Source organism: Geotrypetes seraphini, chromosome 9 (genome assembly GCF_902459505.1).
Source record: "Geotrypetes seraphini chromosome 9, aGeoSer1.1, whole genome shotgun sequence".
Classification (NCBI taxonomy): domain Eukaryota; kingdom Metazoa; phylum Chordata; class Amphibia; order Gymnophiona; family Dermophiidae; genus Geotrypetes; species Geotrypetes seraphini.
The window spans coordinates 178,810,450-178,835,414 of NC_047092.1; the positions used below are offsets into that span (position 1 = coordinate 178,810,450).

At 40.7% G+C, this 24,965-nt stretch overlaps 1 protein-coding gene across 3 annotated transcripts in view; it reads left to right on the forward strand.

Annotated features, from left to right (window-relative positions):
• The window catches only part of LOC117366770 (sentrin-specific protease 5-like), a 56,462-nt gene extending 42,775 nt beyond the window's left edge, over nucleotides 1–13,687 (forward strand). For all 3 annotated transcript variants that reach the window (XM_033958606.1, XM_033958604.1, XM_033958605.1), the window contains exons 6-10: nucleotides 4,296–4,373; nucleotides 6,467–6,604; nucleotides 12,004–12,087; nucleotides 12,968–13,018; nucleotides 13,111–13,687. In XM_033958606.1, the coding sequence (XP_033814497.1) occupies nucleotides 4,296–4,373; nucleotides 6,467–6,604; nucleotides 12,004–12,087; nucleotides 12,968–13,018; nucleotides 13,111–13,221 (462 nt within the window). In that variant the 3' untranslated portion in view covers nucleotides 13,222–13,687. The remainder of the gene's footprint in view (nucleotides 1–4,295; nucleotides 4,374–6,466; nucleotides 6,605–12,003; nucleotides 12,088–12,967; nucleotides 13,019–13,110) is intronic.
• Nucleotides 13,688–24,965: the final 11,278 nt, after the last annotated feature.

Below are 24,965 nucleotides of genomic sequence, written 5' to 3' on the forward strand. Positions count from 1 at the left end.
TATCTTACTTGCTTCCAGGAAACCATCAACTAGACAATGTTATGGCCAGAAGTGGACTAGATTCTCTGCTTGGTGTTCTACACGTCACTTACCACCCAGATCTTCCTCCTTGACATCCGTTCTGGATTACTTACTTCATTTGTCACAATCTGGACTTCAAACTACATCTATTCGAGTCCATCTTAGTGCTATAGCTGCTTTTCATCAGCATTTGGATGGAAAACCCCTTTCTGCACATCCTATGGTTTCTCGCTTTATGAAAGGACTTCTCAATCTTCATCCACCGCTTAAACCACCTCCAGTGGTTTGGGATCTCAATGTTGTTTTAACTCAACTTATGAAACCTCCTTTTGAACCGCTTGACAAAACCCACCTTAAGTATCTCACTTGGAAAGCTGTGTTTTTGATTGCCCTCACTTCTGCTTGAAGAGTCAGTGAGCTACAAGCTTTGGTTACAGATCCACCCTTCACAGTTTTTCACCATGACAAGGTGGTCCTCCGTACTCATCCTAAATTCTTACCTAAAGTTGTTTCGGAATTTCACATCAATCAGTCTATTGTTCTACCTGTGTTTTTTCCAAAGCCTCATTCTCATCCTGGAGAAGCCGCTCTTCATACCTTGGACTGTAAATGTGCTTTGGCTTTCTACCTCCAACGCACTCAACCTCACAGAACATCTCCTCAACTTTTCATCTCATTTGATCCAAACAAGTTGGGACGTCCTATATCTAAACGCACAATCTCCAACTGGATGGCTGCTTGTATTTCTTTCTGCTACACTCAGGCTGGTCTTCCTCTGCAAGGTCGAGTGTCGGGCCACAAAGTTAGAGCTATGGCGGCATCTGTAGCTTTCCTTCGATCAACTCCTATTGAGGAAATCTGCAAGGCTGCCACTTGGTCCTCGGTTCATACTTTCACCTCTCATTATTGTCTGGATTCCTTATCCAGGAGGGATGGCCACTTTGGCCAATCTGTTTTGCAAAATCTTTTTTCTTAAATTGCCAACTTCCCTCCATCCCTTTTTACTTAGCTTGGAGGTCACCCATGTGTGGGAATATGCTGCCTGCTTGTCCTGGGATAAAGCACAGTTACTTACCGTAACAGTTGTTATCCAGGGACAGCAGGCAGATATTCCCACAACCCTCCCACCTCCCCTGGTTGGCTTCTTGGCTAGGTATCTGAACTGAGGATCCTCTCAGGAGATGCGCCCCCTAGTTCGGGCGGGAAGGCACGCGTGCATGCGCGGTACAGTGCTCGAAAGATCGAGATCTTCAAGCAAGTTTGCTTTCGAGGCTGTCCGCTGCGGGGCTCCGTCGGTGACGTCACCCATGTGTGGGAATATCTGCCTGCTGTCCCTGGATAACAACTGTTACGGTAAATAACTGTGCTTTTTGTCTTGTCTGCCAGACTTCCTCGCTTAGCCTGCAAGTTCTGTGCACATGCAGTAAGCTAATGAGATTCTAATTTCATCATGTGGTTTTAATTTTTACAGTAGAACCTGTATGCTCAGCCATCCACATGGAGCTCTGCCACGTGACTTTCTTCCTCAACCCCTCTGATTCTCTTACCACCGTTTCCCCTGTAGTCCTTTCATATATTTTGTATCTTAATGTGGTGTGTTCTTATGACCTCAGACAACCTAAATTTTCATTGCCAGTTTTATGGAGCTAGGGGGAAATAGGATTGATGGCATTAGGGGGGATGCACTATTTTCCCCCAACATTACTCCTCTTAAGCTACTGTTAGTCAGTTGAATATTCATCTCTCCTTATTTTGACCAGTATTCATTCCCTCGCATCACCCTCCCTTTCAGCATTTACTTCTTCTCCGATTCATGCTCCAATATGCCACCTCTCTCTCTCCTTGTCCCTTTACCTTCAGCTAAATCCTGAGAACATGGCTATGGTTATGTTTGCTTCAGCACCTCTCCTGATTTTCTTTCCCAAATGTAGCCAGCTAGAGTGAGCCTGTAACAAGCATTACAAAGAAAAAGGGCCGTTTCTGACCCTGACATTTAGGGCACTGGCCAATAAATACAGATATACAAATCCTGTGTGATCCCTGGGTTCAGCATTGTTTCCAAGCATGAAAGACCTGTTTACAGAGTAACTGGGGACCACATTTATCAGGCAAATTGGGCACAGCTTAAAAACAAATCAGCCTAGTGAGCTGTGGTTGGGAAGTCTGTCATTACTACTTTTTCTGAGAGAAAATCTATTTAGTTAATAATCCTCAAAGAGAAACATATGCATGGAATTCACCACATCATTCTACTTGGTAGAGTTTCTTGCATCTTCTGCTTAAGTGCAGGAATATTGTACATCTAGCTACTAATGGATGTTTGTGGCCTACGTTTTTGTATATCTTGGACTTTGATTTCCATTAGCTCCCTGATGCATTTTTTATAAATGCTGATTTCAGGCAGTAATGTTGCTTCATGCTTTCTCTTTGTGATGGAGCTCACCTGCTTATGTCCACATTTCAGCTTTTGAAATAAATTGGAATTTCTATTTAGACTGCAAGTTAAGGGTAGGTGAGGGGTTTAGATATATATACAAATGTTATTATCTTGTGTTGTTGTTGAGCCTATGTATTACTTTTATTGTACACTTGTTGAATGATTAAAAAGGAATAAAGAATTAAAAAAAAAAAAATAGCCAGACCAATGGTCCATCAAGCCCAGTAGCCTGTTCTCACGGTGGCCAATCCAGGTCACTAGTACCTGGCCAAAACCCAAGGTATAGCAATATTCTATGCTACCAATACAGTTGCATTATTGTTATGAAATCATGTCTCTGTTGATTTGGTTTCTGTATCTTTTTGTATTCGTTTTGATATGCTTGTATTTCTACATAAAACCTTATGTAATCTGTTGCCAGCGCACCGGAAATTTTACTCTGCGCTTTGCAGTGAGCTTATGCTGTGGAATACCTTACCAGCTAGCCTCTTTTCCTTGCAAAAGATAATCAAAACCTTTTTGGTTTTTGCATGCATTCTCAATGTAATATTCTGCAAGTGGTTCCTGCTGTGGTTTATATTAAAATAAAAACCATTTCATGTTTCCATATGTTATGTCTTAAGTAGAATAGAAAGGGATCAAAAACTTATTTAATTTCTAGGTGAAACAAACAAGTTTTCACATTAATTTTTCCACACTATATCAGTAATAATGTTTTAATGACGTATTGCAGGCTCAGAGACTGTGGAATAGTTTGCGTATGTCTAAATAAATCTGATCAGTTTTGTTATCCCTAAAATTCAGAGCTATTTGATTTTTTTTTTTCACTGTGAGATTATATGGACACTCTTAGACCTATTGGAGAAATTACAGGCATTTCAGTCATAGATTGTAGATCTGCAACCTAATTTAACTCGGTGATGGGACAAAAGTGTGCCAGACAAAGCCGCGCCAACATTTCGGCCCAGACAATTGCGTGCAAGACTTCAGCAGGCCGCTGTAAAAGTTACTTTTAAACAGCTCCGGGGGGTGTCTTAATACTGTTTGTGCTGCGGTTGGGGGGTGTGGCGGGTTCAACCCCCCACATTATAAAGAAAACTTAACTTTTTCCTAAAAATTGGGAAAAAGTTAAGTTTCCTCTATAATGGGGGGTTCCAACACCCCCCCAACGGCAGCGCGAACACTATTAAGTAAACGGGGGGGGGATGGTTTCCCCCTCACACATCCCGTTGGAGCTCACACGCCCGACCCTTTCCCCCTTTATTGATCGCTGTCTTCCAGCTCACTTACCCTCCTCCTTCTTCATCAGCCAAGTTTGGCTAAAGTTGTTGTAAATCCAATAAATTGTGGTAAATCGTCCCGTTCGGCCCTGCCCCCCCCCCTCTATTGACCGCTTTCCTCCTTCTCTACTTCCCACTTCCGCTTCTTCAGCCATGTTCGGCTGAAGGTGTTGTAAATCCAATACATTGCTTGTAAATCCAATACATTGTTTGTAAATCGGCATGTCAATGCGGATCCTAATGTAATTGTTGTGAACCGCCTAGAACTTGATGGGCATGGAGGTATATAAGAATAAAATTATTATTATTAAAATTAACTTTTCCGGTGGCACGCTGGAGTCTTGAGCCCAATTGTCTGGGCTCAAATGTCGGTGCAGCTTTGTCCCGTTCGCGAATGACTGTGAACCATTTAACTCGTAAGTCTGCTTCCTCTTGAGCTTATTTAACACACATTTAGTAGAGAACTAGATTGTCTTTAGATTTTGAAAATAGTGTTCAGTGTTCTTGGCCTTGCTTCTGTGTAATATATGTACTCTGTTTTTGCATTTTGACTCTAGGTTCACTTCTTTAACAGCTTTTTTCACAGACAGCTGGTAACCAAAGGATACAATGGTGTAAAAAGATGGACTAAAAAGGTATTTTTTAAATGTTCTTTCTTTTAAGGGTGGGGGCAGGAGCCTGATAGTCTCCTCTACCTCAGTGATTCTCAAATGGGGTCACAGGAATAGAGGTGTTCATATCTCTCTCTGGACCGCCACTGTAATTTATGCCTATTAGTTGCAGTCAGCGTGGACCTGTATTTCAGAGAACATGTCTACTCCCCATAGGTCTCCAGTCTAACAGGACGCCCGCAAGGATCCTGTTACCACTGCTGTTGCTACTACCTTCAGGCTCTGGATAAGTTTGGGGAAAGGATTGAGGGTCTACTATTTTGTTTACGTTGTCATCTAGGTGCAGAAAAAAGCAGATTGTTTTAATAAAGGAATCTACCTGACCTGATCCATATTTTATCCACTCAAGAGCTTCTTCTGAGGTACAATACTAAAAACAAAGCAATTCAATAATTAAAAAAAAAAAAAAAAAAAAGTGTGAAAATATAAAATGTGAGGGATCCAGGAAAAATATCATGTGCAATTAAACATATGTACATTCATAATGTAAGTAACGACATGCCACTAAAATAAGTTTAAAATAATCACAAGGACGTGTCCATGTGGTACATTATTCTAGATTCAAAAACTTAATCAATGTTTCATCTGTGCACATGTTTTTCAATAATCTTTACCAGCAACTCATTAATCTGAAGAGTATCTCTGCTAACAATTATCATCCCAGGGTCATGTGAATTTACATGTGAAAATGGATCATTTGATAAAACTCTGAGCCGCATTGCTGTAGCTCTTTTGGGCTTCAAGTCCAGGCAGTCATACCTGGGATCCAGTGCTATGGAGTTTCTTTAGTATTAGCCAGGAATTTCTATTTTTTGTCTTGGTTAATAGTGACGAGGCCTCGGCTGGGAACTAAATCTTGCCACTAGATGTCACTAGTGTAGCTGATTGTGACTCCTTTGCCGCATCTTTACAGTTGGCCAGTCCAAGATGAGCCAGGAACCCAACCCAGTTTCTTTTGCATGGAGGTGTAAAGCACTTCCTTTGAGCCACCTACCCAGTGCTTTCAAACATCCCTCATTTGTATTTAATACGGGATAACTATACAAGCCAAAAAAATAGAAGAGAAAACAAGAACCATGAAGATACAAAATAGTGCTTGCAGAAAGTCTACTACGAATAAGTTATTGTGCTGTTTTGGTTAATTGGTTTTATTTCAGCTATGATGACTGTATTTGTTTCTGAGAAAATCTTTTCTAAACTGTTTTGCAGTGGAAATTTGCCACATATAAATGTTTTTAAACAGAGGCAATCAGAGGAAACAATAATAGCATATAAATCCAGGACGCTATAAAAGCTTATGTGCCTCATTTTCAAACATAATAAATTTCTTTTGCTAATGTGATGTGTGTTTGGGATTTTCCAAAATTCCCAAGCAAAGAACATGACACTCGGTGAACCATGCTGAATTATGACCACTAATTATCATTTCTATAGTGCTGCCAGATAGGGAATGACGGGTCGGGTGGGTCACCAACATCGCCGCGAACCCCTGGAGCCTGGCGTGGGCCTCCCTGCCTGGTGGCGCAACACAGTCTGGGCACACTGAGGACAAATTTGTCCCTGCCCCAACCTTGCAAGCTCTGTACTCATCTGCACAAGCATCGAAAACTTTAAAATCGTAAGTGTTCAAGGCTTGTTCAAATGAGGACAAAGCTTACGGGGGGATGGGGACAAATTTGTCCCACTGTCATTCTCTACTACCAAACGCATGCAGCATTGTTCGTTAACACACAAGAGACAACCCCTTCTCGAGAGAGCTTACAATCTAATTGAATTGCTAATTATAACCCAACTGTTTGTCCAGCAAACTGCCAACCTTCTCCTGCGATGGCAGAGTCTAAAGTAACAAAGTATTAGGCGTAGGAAAGATTCCTGTGTTTGACTGAATTCTATTACCTTTGATGGCCTTTATCAGTTTTAGAGCTAAAAAGAGAGCAGAAATGTTGATGTGCATTTCAGTAGCTATTCGTGGATTTGTGCATAACTAGATATGTGTTGGCTTACTGCTGCAACTGTTAAGTAACATTCATTTTCTTGTGTAATGTTTTTTGTTTCAGGTGGATTTGTTTAAAAAGACTCTCTTATTAATTCCCATCCATCTGGAAGTTCACTGGTCCCTCATTACTGTGAACATCCCCAATCGAATTATTTCATTTTATGATTCCCAAGGCATCCATTTTAAGTTTTGTGTGGAGGTAAGAGACTACTTTTCGAGCCTTTGGCGTTTCCCACCTCCTTTTCTAATTTGTTTTACTCGACATTCTTCTGAAAGCTGAAGTTTTTAATCTGTTACTTTCTGGAGTTGATTTATTCTCTGATATGTCTATTTTTGAAGTTTTAAGAGGGACAAGGAGAAGAACCTTGTTATATGTAAGTTTCACCCTTACAAAATCTTTTATAAGAACATAAGACTTGCCATCCTTAACCTTAGCTTCCTGTCTAACAGTGGCCAATATAGATGGCATGGAGGACCTCTCATATACTGACAGACTGAAAAAGCTAGGGCTTTTCTCCCTGGAAAAGCGGAGACTTAGAGGAGAATAGATAGAAACCTTCAAGATCATGAAGGGCATAGAAAAAATAGACAGGGACAGATTTTTCAAATTAAGTGGATCAATAAGTACAAGGGGGCACTCAGAGAAATTGAAAGGGGAGAGGTTTAGAACAAACGCCAGGAAGTTCTTTTTCACACAGAGGGTGGTGGATACATGGAACGCGCTACCAGAGGATGTGATAAACAGGAGCACGCTACAGGGATTCAAAGAAGCTTTGGATAGGTACTTGGAAGACAAAGGGATTGAGGGGTACAGATAAGAGTAGAGGTAGATTATAGGGATGGGATTAGAGGTAAGTTTCAGAATTAATCAGGGATCACTGTTCAGGCACTAGGCCTGATGGGCCGCTGCGGGAGCGGACCGCTGAGCAAGATGGACCTCTGGTCTGACTCAGCGGGGGCAACTTCTTATGTTCTTATGTACATATAACCAGAGCTTTATCTTGAGGGGGTACTCGGGAGTACTGACACCTTTTCATTGCTTGTTTTATAAAAAATAAATACCCATGATTCTGAAGTATTAAAAAAAAGATAAGCTTCTACACACTCGTTACTGCCTTTTCTTGGATTCTGTGACTGGTTGTATAGGGCCTGGCTACTGTGGGGTGGGTCCCTCAGTTATCACCCCATTTCTGAAGAATGGCCTAGTATGAGTACTGGCACCTTTTCTTTTTTGCTAGAAAAAATGCACTGCAAATTACTGATAAGATCCTAAAGAATATATGCCTGGACCATATCTGGCAGCAAATTCCACAGCTTAACTTGGCTATAAATGTGTGTTATTTTCTTGAAATGTCCCTCTAGCCTTAGTATGACGTAGCACCTTAGTTTTGTAAGTTATAGGATGTGCGTAGCAGAAAATAGTAGTGGTGGTGGTTATTCAAGTGTGATAAGCCCCTTTCCCTCAGTTTATAATCTAAATGGGTTGTTGAAGCAATGAGAGAAAGTGATCAAGTTTCAAGTTTATTCCGGTTTTTGATTAAACGCTTATTCAAAATGCAAAGCGATTTACAAAATATTAAAAAATAACATATAAACAAATATTAGACATACTGAACATACTTGGCCATGATAACAAATCTACTAGTGATTTGACAAGTAAGACGTACATGACCAATTACAAGTACATACTGGGTAGGTGGAACTGTAGAGCTTGCTGTAGAGTAGTGATTGCTCAAGATCATTCTTGCTTCTCAGCCCATTGCTCAAACCACCTTATGAAAAGTTACCTGTTACCCAGCTGTTCATTATCCTTTTCACAAGGTGGAAATGGCCATCAGTGGGTACCATGTCTTTTGAAGACAGACATGTTTCTGAAGTAGCAGGCTTAAATGGGCAAGTATCACTGAGCCTTGGCAGCCATTGGCCAACTATGGATGACAACAATGAGTTTTTGTGCACTTCTTACTACTGTCTCACGATGCAGCGTGTCCTGTTTTATTTACCCTGTGTGAAACTGGGGATTTGATTTTTATTTTATTTTTAAATTTTTTTCTTCTTAGCTATTTCTGGGCAAGAATCCAAAGCTTTACGCGGTACTGTGCTTGGGTTCCAACTGCAGTGTGAAATCTGTTCAGTACCATGGCTACCAGCGGGTCATCAGTTTTATCAGCAGGTGGCTGAAGGGCACAAGACCACTAAACCAACCTTTTCTTTCTAACAGTGTAAACATCTGATATCCAGGAGGCTGCAATTTACCTGGATACAGGTTCAGGAGAAGTTCCACAGGATGAAAATTCCTCTCTTAAGCAGTAAGAGAAGAGCTTCTCATCCTGATATGTAAAAAAATTGGACATAAAACACTGAAGACCTTGGAACAAAATCTTTGAGATTTATTATAATAAATGCAAAGTAAATATCAAATTATAAAGTAGTTATGTGTTCAATTGGAAGGAATAAGAAACTCGCATTACATTCTCCTGTCCAAATTCCTTCAACAAAATCTAGTCAAAGCTATACATTTTATCCTTTCTATGACATTAACATACAATAGTCTGACGTGTAAGCTTCCTAAACATGTATATCCTGTGGAGCCTAGTTCATTTACAAAAACATATTTTTCCTCAAATAATTGTCCAAGTTAACCCTTGATAGCCTGAACTAAAGATAAATTTCCAAAGTAATAGACCAGTATTTGCTCATCAAATCCAATAGATGTCGGTATTACTCCTTTTCTCCATATAACAACTAACATTTGTAACCTGCCAAAACATACATCCTGTCAGTAAAAAAAGCTCTACTTCCTAGTTTATAAGGACAGACTTTCCAGGCACTTCCTAACATCTGTGTAAACTCCTAATTAACTTTTGTGTTCGTTAATCTACAAGAAACGGAGGCATTCACATGATTATGTGTAAGTCTGTATACAAAGACAGTTTTCCTGTTTCCTCTAATCTTTTTTTTTTTTTTTAATTCTTTATTCATTTTATAATTCACAAGTGTATAGTAAATATCAAACAATTAGAATACAATATCACTTGAAAATCTACCATATCATACAACAAAAAGATATAACACCCACCCCCTCCCACTTCCATATACAACAAAAAAATATACCACATGAATATAATATCTTATCATTCATATATATTATTAATAGAAATCCAACCCCCCCCCCCGATCCACATGTAAGAATTAAAATTGGGAAAAGTGTAAATTATTCATTATAATAATTTTAAAATGGCCCCCACACATCCTTAAATTTATTATAGTAACCTTTTTGAACTGCCAACGCTCTTTCCATTTTAAACACATGACATACTGAATTCCACCAGAAACAATAATTCAGCCTTGTACAATCTTTCCAGTTATACGTTAATTGTTGAATGGCAACTCCTGTCGGTATCATCAAAAGCTTATTATTAGCAGATATTTGAGACTTAGCTCTCATCAGCATGCCAAATAAAATTGTGTCGTATGATAATGCTACATAATTTTCCATTAAATGATTTATTTGATCCCAAATAGAGATCCAGAAATTTTTAATTAATGGACAATAAAACAACAAGTGATCTAAAGTTCCAGCATCAAGGTTACAATGCCAACATCTATTAGACCTAGAGCAATCCAATTTTTGTAAACGAACAGGGGTCCAGAGTGCTCTATGCAACAGGAAAAACCACTTTGTCCTCTAATCTTTATCTTTAAATTCCATGATTAAACAATGATATAAATTTACTTATGTCTTAAAAGTCACAAGTTAAACTAAACTTTTGAACTTCCTTAACATCTAAACTTTTGAACTTCCTTAACATTAGCTAAAATGTAGAATCGACAATTTAGACATTTCAATTCTTAATTACAATGCCTCACTGTCTTTATAGATCTCTCATCTGAGTTAATAGGCACCCCATTTTAATTCATTCACAAACTCAATTTTCTGTAACACTTTATCGCACCTGTAAGTTTCAGAAATTCCTCAACACTAAGTAATACAAAAAAGACCTTAACAGTTCAATAAACAGCTGTAGAGCAGGTACTGTAGTAAAAATGTAGTGCTTCTTGTTAGGCAAATAACAACTTTGTGGGAATTAATTCATTTATTTATGTTTTATTAGTATTTATAGACCACTTAAAGCCTAAGTGGTTTACATTCAGGTACTCAAGCATCTTTCCCAGTCTTGTCATGGTGGGCTCAAAATCTAGCTAAAATACCTGGGACAATGGGGGGGGGGGGTCACAAGGAGTAGCATGGACTTGAACCCACAAACTCAGGGTGCTGAGGCTGTAGCTTTAACCACCACGTCACTCTAGAAATCAAAATATAGTAGAAGTGAGTCAAGTATAGGGCAATGAAGCCATTGTGACATCGCTATGAGGTTGGCTATTAGGCATTGGTGGAATGAGGCATTATGATGTCACAATACCAGTTCTGGTTTTCAGAGGCTGAAACTTTTCACACTATATTTAATTTTTATACTGTTCTCCCAGGGGAGCTCAGAATGGTTTACATGAATTTATTCAGGTACCCAAGCATTTTTCCCTGTCTGGGCTCACAATCTATCTAATGTACCTAGGGCAGTGGGGGAGCAGGTGACTTGCCCAGGGTCACAAGGATCAGGATGGTATTTGAACCCACAACCTCAGGGTGCTGAGGCTGTAGCTCTAACTACTGCACCACACATGTTCTGTAAGGAAAATGAGATTCTCTCTCACAAGTGGTAAATTAGATTTAGAATTTGCTAGTGCGGTGCTAGACACAAGACAGGATGGCTGTGGGCAGCATGCTGTGTTTTCATTGAGTAACTTTACACCACTTAACCAAATGTTCACAGAAATACAAAATCGGGGGAGGAAGATCTTTGGGCATTTAAAAAGCATATAACAATAAATGGTATCATTTTTTAAATTGAAAATGGAATTTTATACCTAAATATGCAATGTTTGTATCTTTCACCTGCATTTCTAATGTTGACAATACAGTAAACCCTCAATAATCCAGACTTCGGATTTAACGGACCACACACCAGTGACTACAACTCCCAGTTTGCAGTGCATCACCCTCTTCAGCGATGCTCTTCGAGTGACGCTAGTGACAGTGTCATGACGTCCACAGCTCCCAGAGGAAAAGAAGGGCTTTCTCAGCATAACAAGTCTCTTTCAGCTTCTGGCTGTAGCTTGTAACCCTGGAGGAGGAGGAGACTCTGGTTTGCATTCAACCAGAAATGAGTCTGTCTTCCAGGAATAGCTCCTCATCACAGATTGGTTGCTCCATATATCAGTAGACTTCATCTGACCACTCAGCACGGATGGCAGGTAGATAGCTACTGTATGTATTTTTGGAGGAAGGAGGGAGCTATTCATAGAGGGAGGGATCTCCTGTTTTTGTTCTGCCTCCCACTCCTCGCTGGATTTTTCAGGCAATCACATTTAACGGACCCCCCCCCCCCAGCAGTCCATTAAATTGAGGGTTTACTATATATTAGTTAAACTGACATTCCGAATGTAAGCACCTCTGTCGAAGGCAATTGCCACTTCAGGAAGATATTTGTATATTAGTACATGGACAGAAAAAGCTTATAAAATGTATTTCCTTTTTAGAACATCCGAAAGTATTTACTTACAGAAGCTAGAGAGAAGAGCCACCCAGAGTTCCTTCAGGGTTGGCAAACAGCTGTTACAAAGGTATTGGGAATGCTTTGCTTTCACTACCCTTGTTCTTTTCACACATGGTTTTTGCAGTGTGACATAAAATGGTTTGCTTTCTAAATCACATAACTCACTGATATGCGGGAACTAAAGATTGAAGGACTTGAGTATGGCACTGGAACAGCTGCTGTTTAGAAATAGCTGGAAGAGTAGCTGACACAGATTGAGCAAAGAATGCTCTCAAAGCTTTTATCTCCACTGTAACCTATGACATCATAAATAACTGATGCACTACCTTTTTTAAAATAAAACATTGTTAGAATAGATTATTTAAAATGCAAATGAGTCAGGCTAGTATGTTTTAGTTCATGAACCAAATGTTGCTTTCTGCCCTCATCTGAAAACCTTAATAAATGAATTTTATTGTGGTTTGATACAGTCAGCATGTAGGTGAAGGTTTCCTGATACCAGTTTTTTATTGTTTGTAAGGCCCATGACAGCTCCCAGTGACCCTAAGTGTGACTCTCTGAAACTGTCATCTTCACTCCCTGATCTGGCTGTTGGTGGGTTTGAGCCAGGAAAGCATAGCATAGCCTTAAGAATATTCATAAGTCAAATATTCTGTAAACACATTTATTCTAAGAGTTGTTTAATTTTTTTTTATTTTACATTATATTCATCTATCTTCCTTTGACCCATCTCTGCTGTGAATACTGTCCTCTCTGTGATGAGAGTTCATGATTTGATTTTTTTCAATAGCAACTCCTACAAAGCTGCGCTGCCAAGCAGTCCGTTCTCAGCATTTGGTGTGCATTGCTAGTCAGCGCAGCTTTGTAAAAGCCTACCTAAGTTTCTAAAACTAGCAAGGCATTAGGAGATTTTATACTGAACACATTTGCTTTCCTTTTCTTTGAAGTGCATTCCACAACAGAAAAATGACAGTGACTGTGGAGTATTTGTGCTCCAGGTAAGATGGTTCAGAACTCATCTTTTATTTGATGTCTGCTAGATGAACCTGTTTTATAATGGGGTTCCTGCTCTTACTTTCTTGTTTCTTAGTACTGCAAGTGCCTCGCCCTAGACCAGCCCTTTCAGTTCTCGCAAGACGATATGCCCCGAGTAAGGAAGAGGATTTACAAAGAGTTGTGTGAATGCCGACTAACAGACTAACCCTCCTGGACTTGTGAAAGAATTCAAGCTCGTCGGCTCATACTTGAATTTCTGAATGCTTCCATTGCTTTCACTTTCAGATCATTAGGTGCAGCATCGGATTACCTCGGCTTCTTTTCCCCCCCCAATCTTTTTTTAGGGCCAAGCTGCTTTTGGTAGGAGCCCACCACGTTCTACCTTTGCTTACTCTTGTGTTTTTCTGGTATTTAATATTTATTACATAAGCATGCATATAAGCAAAACGCATGCAGCAAAAGGGGAGAATTTGCATTAAACTGGTGCACCTTTTGACATGTAGATAGAAATAATGAACTACAGGTGTATATTTTGTTGAACTATAAAACTTGCCAGACTTTTGTTTTTGTTTGTTTTCCCTGATGTATTAATGCTTTATGCAAAGAGGCTTTGCATTAGTGCTAAAGGAAAAGTCTTTTGATTTGAATGAAGAGTAGGCTTCATGTTGTGAGTTCTGCTTTTTTTTCTTCTCCACCTTGCCAAGTGCTCCAAAACTTTCTAAAATCCTTTTTCTCCAAAAGCAAATCAAACGACCCTGCTGTGATGATCTTTGAATGGGTGTTCAGAATTTGAATTAATCAACTTGGCCAACCTTACTACTGGTGATCTCATTATAGTGACTATCCTCCATGCAAAAATAATATAAATGTTGCCATATTGGCCTTCAGCTTTCTGTCCCTAACCTGAATTACAAGTGCAATTAGGGATAGGAGGAGCAGATAGTTCTCCCTTAAAAATAGAGGGGGATGGGATGTCCGCTTCCACTCCCTCATTCCTTCTCAAGAGCCAAAATAGTCGATAGCCAGTGTTGCTCTGATATCTTCCCATCTTGAGTTGTATTTGGTTTGGGGTGTTTTGAAGGGTGGGGATAGCAGAGGGAAATTTAAGCATGGAGGAATGAGGAGTTGGGACCTAAAGGGATATTTTTTAATCATTTGTTTGGGGGGGGAGAGGAAGAAGAGGTGACAGCCTGCTTCGAAGGTTAAAGGAGTGTGACAGCTTTTAAGGCATGAGGTTTAAGTGCCCACTCCCTGAGCATCCTAATAGTAAGCTGTGCAGTGTAGCTTTTAGACTAAATATCAAAAATATAAACTAGCTAGATTTTGCTGAAACTAAACTTAGCAAGCCAAAATTTTCAGAACATAGGACACAGTAACTAAAAATACTTGTAGCTGCAACAAATCACCTTTTTGCCCCTCCTCCTTTGAGCATGAAGAATTCTGAACCATCTTTCACTAGCAATGGGTCTCAGTCAGCCATCCACAATGAACTGGCATGAGAGATTTGCATGCACTTTCACTGCGAGAAAATCTATCTTATGCATGTTTAGTGTGGAAATATTTAAAACCTTACTGCCTGGGTTAGGAAATGCTATTCTTTGATGTCTTCTGTCTGCTTCAAGGATACATTTACAGTGGTGCCTCGCATAACGGCCGCCTCGCACAGCGAACGCTGCGCACAACGAACTTCTTGTCTTGATCCGTACAACGGACTTCGTTTCACACAACGAAGTCGCCCGAGCTGCATCGCTTAACTGGCGCTACATATTTTAAACCTCCCCCCGCCGCCACCGCATATGTTTAAACCTCCCCCCGCCGCCACCGCATATGTTTAAACCTCCCCCCCGCCGCCTGGGCCTGCGCTGATCTCTGAATGGCTGCAGTCAGCTCTCGCGGGACTCACAAGAACTAACTGCAGCCAGCTCTCGCGGGACTCACAAGAACTAACTGCAGCCATTCGGAGATCGGCATGGGCCCACACAGGCGTGCAGAGGAATTGCTCCTGATCTCTGCGCTTCTGGCCTGTACGCCACTGGCTGGGAAAGATGGGAGGAATTAAAAAAGGTACTGGGGAGTATGTGGGGGGTGATTATAATACACAGCAAGGATCAACAAAACCCCTGTCTCCCCTCCCCTTCACATATATCCCCTCTATATCATGCTAACAGCTCTAACAAGGTAAATTTATCTTTTTTTATGTCATCTTAGCATATTTTATGCTACAGAACGAATTATTTTTTTTTACATGTATTGTTATGGGAAAACGCGTTTCACATAACGAACTTTTCGCATAACAAACTTGCTCCTGGAACGAATTAAGTTCGTTGTGTGAGGCACCACTGTATATGAATTGCTGCTGCTGCTCTTCATGGGTTTATTAGAAATGATGAGAAAAACCTGGTACAGACCTGCATTAACACTGCCTACATCAAGGTAGCTAGAGGATAACTATAAATGAAAGGAGATGCCTCCATTCCCCTTACAGAAGATGAGCATAAGGGATTAGATATGTATCTACAATTTGGGCAAAGTACTTAACCAGCCATAGACCTGATGTCAATGCTTGTGCCTAAATGCTGGAGATACACGTGTACCTTTGACTCCTGCCCAAATTGTGTGCTGTGTAAGGTATGCACACACACATTTACAGACTAAGGTGCAAGTGGATTTTTTTGCATTTGTGTGTATCTGTACCATTATTCTATCCATTTACACATGTATGTAATTAAACCCCCTTTCCTTACTGTTGTGGCTTCTCCTAGGGGCGTATAATTCTAACAAGGCCGAAAAGCAGCAGGAAGCAGTCACTTGGTGGAAAGAGTGACTGTAGCCTCAAGAGTAAAGATATAAATATGCCTTCTTATGCGATCTCTTGACAAGACAGCTGTAGCACGAATTGGCTGTAGTTTTTAGGAAGTCCCAGAATATTTTTAATTTTACTTAAAGCCAAGTCTTTGCAACTAGTTACAATTTGGGGGAACTTTGGTAATGGCAACAAGTTATTCTAAGCAGCACATTTGTTTGCAATGGGGATGATGTTCTTTTTGTTTAGGTCTGATGTTGCCTTGTGTTCTATTTATAATCAATCTATGAAAGCAATTGACTCCCCCCAGTGCATTTTCAGATGATTTTTCCTTTGCTAAACCTCTTTGTTCCATTATTGATGCTGCCTTGATCATTGTCACATAAAAAAAAAGCTTTTGGTGCAGATCAAGCCATTTTGAGAGCTTAAAAAAAGAAAGTAATTCTTTTACAGGGCTCCATCAATTCAACTGGCTTTTCTTTTAAAAGGAGCAGAAGGAAGATTGTTGATACGGGATAGGGAGAAACCAATTGCATGTCCATTGAAAATAAGAGTAGGGTTAGCACCTGTTTGAAATCTGGAAGCAATATTAGCTATGGAGCAAAGTTGGATATGCCATCAGTCATGAAAGAGTGGATATGAAAAGAAAAATGTCTTGACAGACTTTATTTACAAACAATAAAAAGCAGATACTGTATGCATTATTTCAAAAGAACTAGCTCTAGACCAGTGGTTCCCAAACCTGTCCTGGGGGACCCCCAGCCAGTCAGGTTTTCTAGATATCCCTAATGAATATGCATGAGAGAGATTTGCATATAATGGAAGTGACAGGTATGCAAATCTCTCTCATGCATATTCATTAGGGATATCTGGAAAACCTGACTGGCTGGGGATCCCCCAGGACAGGTTTGGGAACCACTGTTCTAGACCTTACAAAATGGAAAAAAAAATGGTCCAGTTTAGGGTTTAACTTAATTTAAATAAAATCTGTCAAGACATTTTGTAACACGGTAAATATTGTACAGTCTAGCAAGGTGTCCAGGTTTGTATCTGATATTCTTTGCAGGTCCTACTTCATGTGACATTTTCCCATAATATTGCCATTTTATAACTGGTCATTAGGGCAAGGGATTGGGACTTGTATACTGCATTTTTGTAGGTTTACATATAGGTACTTCAAGCATTTTCCTTATCCGTCCTGGTGGGCTCACAATCCATCTAATCTGCCAGTTTGTCCAGTGGGTATATATATTGAGTTACATTTCTTTAATATGCTGCACTGATAAATCATTCTGTATAGTTTTATTCGCCACAAACAAGCTTCAAGGTAGTATTTTTCCAGAGACCAGCAGGGCCATGTAGATAGAATTGTTTAATGTGCTCAGATTTGAAAGGAGGTACAAGAAGTCCAAATTCACATAACATTGATGATATGTCTTGACTTGTTTGGGAAGGTGCAGATCTCCCTGTTTCGTGTACAAAGCATTACCTCTCCTCAATATTTTTGTCATTGCATGCCTTCAGAAAAAAATCTTTTAAAAAATGAGAGAAATAAATAAGGTATGAGGAAAGTTTGCTTCAGTTAAAAGAGCAGGATTCCAGTTGCAAAAGCAGTGGCTTGGCTTCCATGGCTGCCTCTGCTATATTGACGACAGCTTCATTCACAAGCCCAGATCTTGTATTGTCTGGAGAAGCTGCTTCTAACACCACTTTTAGCATTAGCTCTTCTCTCTAGCTCCAGGTATGACTTGTATCACAGCACCAAAGAATTAAAATGGTTAGAGCGCCTGATGCTTCCTCCTTACTGCTGACCTTCTTATCACTGTGGTAAGCACCCCACTGTCTTCCCACAAAGAGCTTAGCTGAGGGCATGTGTCATGGAAATAAAACCAGTGCTTCAGTCCAAATGCCCTCCCCTATGCAAATTGTAGATGTTTAGCAGTAGGGGGACCAAGCCAGCAAAGAAAAAAATATATATATATTCCTAAGGGAAAGCACCCCAATACTACCTTAGAGACTCTTATCTCTGTGGGCTCCTAACATACACTTCTGTCCAGCAAGCATAAGTGGGACTGGGGACAGAGACCAAGCCCAGAAACATTCTCCACCTTGCTTGCTCCTCCTGAAGTTAGTAGTGCTGTTTACAACTTCTTCAAAGTTTTGTGTAGATTTCTGTTGCCTTGCTACAAGATATAGCAATACTCCCTCAGTTATCCCCATTCCATCCTGGGTAGGAGAGCAAATAGGTCCAGCTGGGATTCCACTGGCCCTATAAAGGAAAGCACTTAACTGACAAAGAGATTTCCTTCCATACATCAGATCTGCTTCCTCAAATATCTGTGGACTATTCCTATCTACCTATTTTCTATAGATAATGAAGACCTTAGATGTAATCTCCACACCAATCCCAGACAGCAAGCAAAATTTTCAAGTCATTCTCCATGCCTGATGCACTTCTAAAAAAAAGGTCATAGATCTTCTAATGCCTTAGACCAGGGGTGTGCAACCTTTTGGCTTCCCTGGGCCGCATTGGCTGAAAAAAATGTTTCTGGAGCTGCACAAAGGTGCAAACGCTGCAGCAAGACAGAGGAGGGAGCAGCAGAGGAAAACAATACATCGCCCTCGACCGGAGCCACACAAAATACTTCACGGGGCCGCAGGTTGGACACCCCTGCCTTAGACCTTACAGAATCTTCCATTGAGTATCTGGCAAACATGAGTCTAAATATTAGCTATTGCCAGCAAATGAATTCAGTCAAGAAAGCAAAATCATGTTTCCAGTTCTCCTTCATACCTGGCAGAGATCAAAGACTTCTTGACTGTAGGCAGACGAGCTTTTCAAGGAGGGATGTATAAAATTGTGCACCAAGGCAAGATACTCTTTATCATTTAGCTCTTCACCAACTGGAAGAGTTGTATATCTTGGACAAATTCCTTCCTTGAGCCTCTACAAGAGTTTGTCACTTTATTTGTCCATGGATGATGACGACTATGACATGGCTCCTTTTGATACCCAGTGGGAGACAGGCTCCTTCACAGGTGCATAGGAAGCAATCGTATTGGCTCATGAGTACTCAGTATTGTGACTAAGGAGTACAACCACCTGACCAGTCAAGGTCTGAGTTACGCTGTAAAATGCTATTTTCATCACCCACCCTTCCTGACATTGAAGCATGATATCCTCTTAGAAAACAGCAAACAAGGAAGTCCCTCCCACCCACCCAAGAAGAAAAGAGACTCTACTCTAACTTCTTCCTTATTCCTAAAAAGTCCAGGAAACTCATACTGGATCTTTGCAAGGTCAATATATTCATCAAAGAGATGTTCAGAATAAACTCCCTTATCACAATCCTATCATTATTGAGCAAGGATTCCTTTAATCTCAAGGACACCTATATCCACATCCCCATTCATCTGTAGCACTGGCAGTTTTTCAATCAACCTTAATAATGCTGAGTATTTTAGAATTCTGATCAAGGCCCAGAGTGTTCACCAAGTGCCTAGTTTTTTATGCAGTCTTGATTATTCATCTGCTGTACTGGAGCCACTCAACAACAACACACTCCTAATTTGCCAAACAAATCCTAAACTAGAAAAAACAAGGAAGGCGGCAACCAAGTCACATCAAGGTCTGTGTGGGGTAAGCTTACAGTGCCAAACTTGGCTCACAACTTATAAGCCAAATACAGTGTAACATGTCAAAAAGCATGTCACACTGTATAATGTTATAGGGCACTCTCAGTGTGAACCCTCAGTGATAGGAGCACAGCTCCGACACTTCACTTCTGGGTCAAGGCGATAAGCCTCCACCCGCACACCATCATCGATTGATTGGTTTGATTCTTGCACACACAGGGCGCTCGATGATGGTGTGCGGGTGGAGATATATCGCCTTGACCCAGAAGTGAAGTGTCGGAGCTGTGCTCCTATCACTGAGGGTTCACACTGAGCGCCCTATAACATTATACAGTGTGACATGCTTTTTGACAAAATATTTTCAACTAGAATGGCAAGATGCACCCACCCAAAGTTCCTTCCTGATTTCCACAGTAACCATCCTTTCTCCTGATTCGGAAAGGGAAAGAGAATTGTAGACAAGTGCTTCTTTATCATCTCTGTGAGACAAATACTATCTGATTGTCCTTGCAACTATTTGTTCCATTCAATCTTAACAAGGTAGGTTTGCTAGCCACAACATGTACCTTTGCCTGGGCTTTGGACCACCTCTACTTCTGCTAACTTATCAGTGGCTTACCTTGCCAACCTTGGAGCTACACTGCTACTTAATAGCTACATAGCAGCACCCTGGTCTTCTGTGCATACTTTACAAAAGATTGGAACCAGCATCCTCTCAGAATGTTGCTTTCAGACAGGCTGTCTTATGCCATCTCCATCCACCTGTAACTTTATCTGCTTGTTTCTGGAGAAAGTGCAGTTACTTAACTGTATGGAGTAGGGGGTTCGCTGTAGACAGAGAATGCAATCCTATTTACCCTCCCTTCCCCTTGCATGATCATGATCCTTCACCTTTCTACTAGATCAGGGGTTCTCAACCTTGGGACACTTTTAACCAGTCAGCTTTTCAGAATATCCACAACAAATATCTGCATAGAATGGAGATAGTACCTGCTAATTTATCTCCGACATATTCATTGTGGGTATTCTGAAAACCTGACTGGGTAGAGAACCCCTTCACTAGGGCAGGTGTGATGAACCATGGTCCCGAAAGGCTGGATCCTGGCCAGGCTTTCAAGATTTTCACAATGACTATGCATAAGGTTGATTTGCATGTACTGTTTCTATTGTATGCAAAATGGTTTTTGATCTAGTCCTCAGATATTCTGACAGCCTGACTGACCAGCTGGTCCCAGAGATCTGAGTTGAAAACTAATAGCTCTCATGCATAGTCATTGTGGAAATCTTGAAAACTCAACTGGCTTGTGACCCTCAACTGTGAGGAGAGGTAAGGCTTTCTACATAGAGTAGGAATCTCTACACCTGCTCAAATGTGTCATTAATCGGGAGAACTCTGGCCCCATGAGTGCTGTCAAAAGGTATGGCTGTATTCCTTCAGTATCTATGGAAGAGGTTCTCTTTAGCCACAGCCAGCCAGTAAGATTTTCAGGATAACCATAATGAATATGAGATATTTGCTTACAAAGAAAGCCATGCATGCAAATTTATCTTATGCATATTTCTTGTGGATATCCTGAAAACCAGGCTGACTTGGTCTATTCAGAGAACTGGGTTGAGAACTGATCTATAGCAAACTCCCATTACAGGTGAGCAACTGCTTTCTTAATGCTCTGAGGGCGTCAGATTTTCAGAAATACCACCATTTATTTTGTCTTTTCTACTTTTACTAAATAAAACATAATAAATTAACAGTATTCAGTAGTATAAAGTTGTATAGATAAAGACAAAACATTTTTTTTTAAAAAGAATTGATTAAATGCTATTATGTTCAGGTTTTTTGTATTGTATAAGTGAAAACTTCTATACACAAGCATATTCCAAAATCCCCGCCCAGGCATGTAGTTAACTATCAAACTCGTCTATTTCTATATGTAAAAGAACTGCACCCACACTTAAACCCAGCATCTTCAATGGTGACTGAACATCCACCTCCAAAGCTATAACAGCATGCCTAACAAAAAGACAGGAAGCATTCTTAAGCTGTGTGATTTAAACCCTTTAGTTGGCAGATGGTGAAACGGCTGCTTTATGTGAGCAAGAGTGCCAAAGTAACAGGCATTTAGAGATGCAGACCTCCCATAAGAGCCATAGAAACACGTTACTTTTGAGCAACAATGCCAAATAAAGGGTTACGGTAATACAGGCAAGCTGCTAAGCAGATCCTCTGGCCAAGGTTGAGCTCTATCTCCTTCTACTTTGTCATCAAGAAATAGAATGCTGCAAACACTGTAGGGCAACATCCAGGAAACTAAGCCTGCTATTGAAGGCTTAGTCCCAGCTTCAACCTGAATGAAATCAACCTTCCTGTCCTTCACTAGGGCTTCTCTCAACAGTCTCCTCACACAGTTCCTCAACTCAACTGCAAATGAGGATAAAATTGTTTATACTCCAGATGGTATTATTGCTGTTCCCAGAAAGGCAAGCAGAACTTCCTCCAAATCACTAATTCATATAACTTTCCAGTGCTGAAATCTCTGACCACTAAGGCAAAGCACATCTCCATTCTCCTGGCAGGGATGCATCCTTATATACCTCCAGTACATCCAAAAATACCTCTATAACTTGTACTGATCTAAATCTAAAGCACCCAGCCTAGTGTAACTCACCCTAAGTGTATTGTGAATGTACCTTGATGCTCTGCCTTCAATATATTGTGAATGCACCTCTATTTCCCTATCTCCACATTTCAGTATAATGTGTATGTACCCTTATGGGCGAGGCCTTAGGTGCCTGGGCCAATCAGGTCCTAGGCCCTGCCCTGGTGCATCCCACAATGCATCAGGAAGGGGTAGGCGCCCCCCCCCATTCTGAGACCGGCCAGCTAGGAGAGAGGACCCAACCGTCCATCTTTTGAGGTTAGTGGGGGGAGGTCTGGGGAGGTTTGCTGGTAGGAGGACTTGGGATCCCTCCTGTCGATCACGGGGTTTGTGTCAGCAGGAGAGATTGAGCATCTCTCCTGGGGGGATTACAGCAGGAGACATTAGGCATCTCTCCTGCCGCATTTGTGAGGGAGGGGTCAGTTACAGGATTCTGTAACTGGTGTTTATGACAGATGCCAGTTACAGAATCCTGCTTTTAGGTGAACTGGCCCCTCCCCCTAAGAGGTCTTGTTTTGGGCGTTTGGTATTTGGGTGATTTTTTGGTTGGGAATGTGTTTTAAGGTTAGACGTAGTGGTGGTCTGGGTGATTAAACTGCTGAACGTAGAGGTAGGCCATTCTAAAAAATAAAAAACCTCATACAAACCTAAGGATTAGATTAAAATGGATATTTCCCTGCTGCCTACTTTCTGCGTCTAAGGACTTAGGCGTGTTTTTGTTTTTTATTATTATTATGCCCCTCCACAACTTCTTGCCCCTTTGATGAACTCAACTCAATCCTGAGACCAGGCCAGCCACGCCTTATATTCTTGGGGGTTACATCCTCCAGGGCTCACCTATTCATTTATACCTGTTTTTTTAACTGCAATATCCCACTCATAATAATAATTTATTTCTTATATACTGCTATACTGTGAAGTTCGAAGCGATTTATTTCTCCTGATGACATATGTGGTGATGTTTCCCACCCCAAGCTGCCTTTATAGCTTCGCAGATGGTCAGCCCATAGGCTTCTTGTTATTCTCTCAGTACTCTTCCCACTTCTGCAGATAGCTCTAAATTCCGATTCCATGGCTACGAAAGAAACTGCTACTACTTTCTGTCTTACTGTAACTTGAGCTGCCCTGGTTTTATAAATGCGTGGTCAGACATTTCCATAGGGTTGATTTCTGCAGCATCCACCTTATACTGTCCTTGAAACTAATCCAAAGGTCATTCTCACTGTGCAGTAAATGCTCTAGGCACATGGATATAAACTTTAGTAAACTCTTCACTTTTCCAGCACAGAAAAGGAACGCTACTCTCCTCCGCCTTACATACAGTCACTGCTATCCACTTTCTCACCCTTGCTAATCCCTACAGAGAATACAAGATCCTTTATCCGAAATTCTAAAAACCAAAAAGTTTTTTGTACCATTGTTGCATTACTAATTTGTACAAAACACTTTATTTTCAGCATCAAAAGTGAAACCTGGCCCCAAAGTCAGTTCAAAGACTTCACTCTACACTGATAGTTCAGTTTTTTTCATCTTGCCTCACACCTCTGAAGTGTTGCCAGTGGCTGCAGCAATTTATATTCGTCACCTGCTGTGGCCCCGCACACTTCTCTGCAATTTATATTCACCTGCTGTGGCCCTGCACACCTCTCTGTCGTATCCAGCCAGGAAGGAAAGAGTAAGTGATGTCATCAAGGCAGGAGGCAGCATAGAAAAGCCTGCGGGGCTGCAATAGGTGATGAATATGAATCACTACAGCCACATCATTCCAAAAAAAATTCTAAAATCTGAAATGTCTCTACTCCTCAGCATTTCAGATTAAGGATTGTGAACCTGGACTTTATAATCAAAAGATGAATCTGATGAAGTAATGAGAAACCTGAAAATAACACAGTAAAGCAAAGCAAAGTCACAATATCCTTCCCTACTACCCCAACAACTTCAAAATGAAATGGATCAAATGCCAAAACAAGACCTACTGATCATTATGGGGGACTTCAATGCGAAAGCACAAAGTAGTCCTGAAGATGCAGTGGTTGGCTCAGGCACCTTTCCTTTCAGTGTCTGAGCCAGTACACTGCTGAGGCATTAACAGGAAACCTATTGGGATTAGGAACAAGGGGGTGTTAGGTACTGAAATGGATGCAATGCACAGGAAAAAAAGGGGGTTCTAATGTGTAGTTACCAGAAATTTTTCCAGAGGTTCAGAGTGGTGTAGCCTAGCCTGAGATTTATAGTAATACTCATGGTGAATCTCTCTCTGCTTTGCTTGACGTGTAACACCCCCCCCCCCCCCCCCTTAACTGCATAATTAGGCTCAGGGTAACTTTCTGCATCAGGCCCTCTGTGTATTTCAACTGGCAAGTTTCTCAAGGCAACTGTTATATTTCAGAATATGTAATATTCAATCCTGCATCAAGCATAATTCAAGATACTACTACAGTATCATAACCTACAAAAATGTATAATAGAAAGGAGAATTTTATGTGCAAAATTCAAGGCTAGCAAATGGATTTAATTGCTCGGTCTTCCCAAATCTGAGATAAAGGCAAATAGGCAGCTCTGCCCAGATGGTTTACAATCTAAATTGTACTTGAGGCAATAGAGGGTGAAATGATTTTCCCAACATAAGAAAAATCTAATTCTCATCCTATTGTTCTAGCCATTAAGCTCCTCCTCCACATCCACTAAACTGTTTTAAACTCGTGGATTTTTTAAAACTAATTTATCTTAAAGAGAGCACTGAATCAGGCTCAGATTTAAGCAGAGGTAGCAGGACCCAACTTCGGAAGGCACCAAATACTTAAGTATGATTTATTCAATTTTCTATACGGTTCTCCCAGGGGAGCTCAGAAA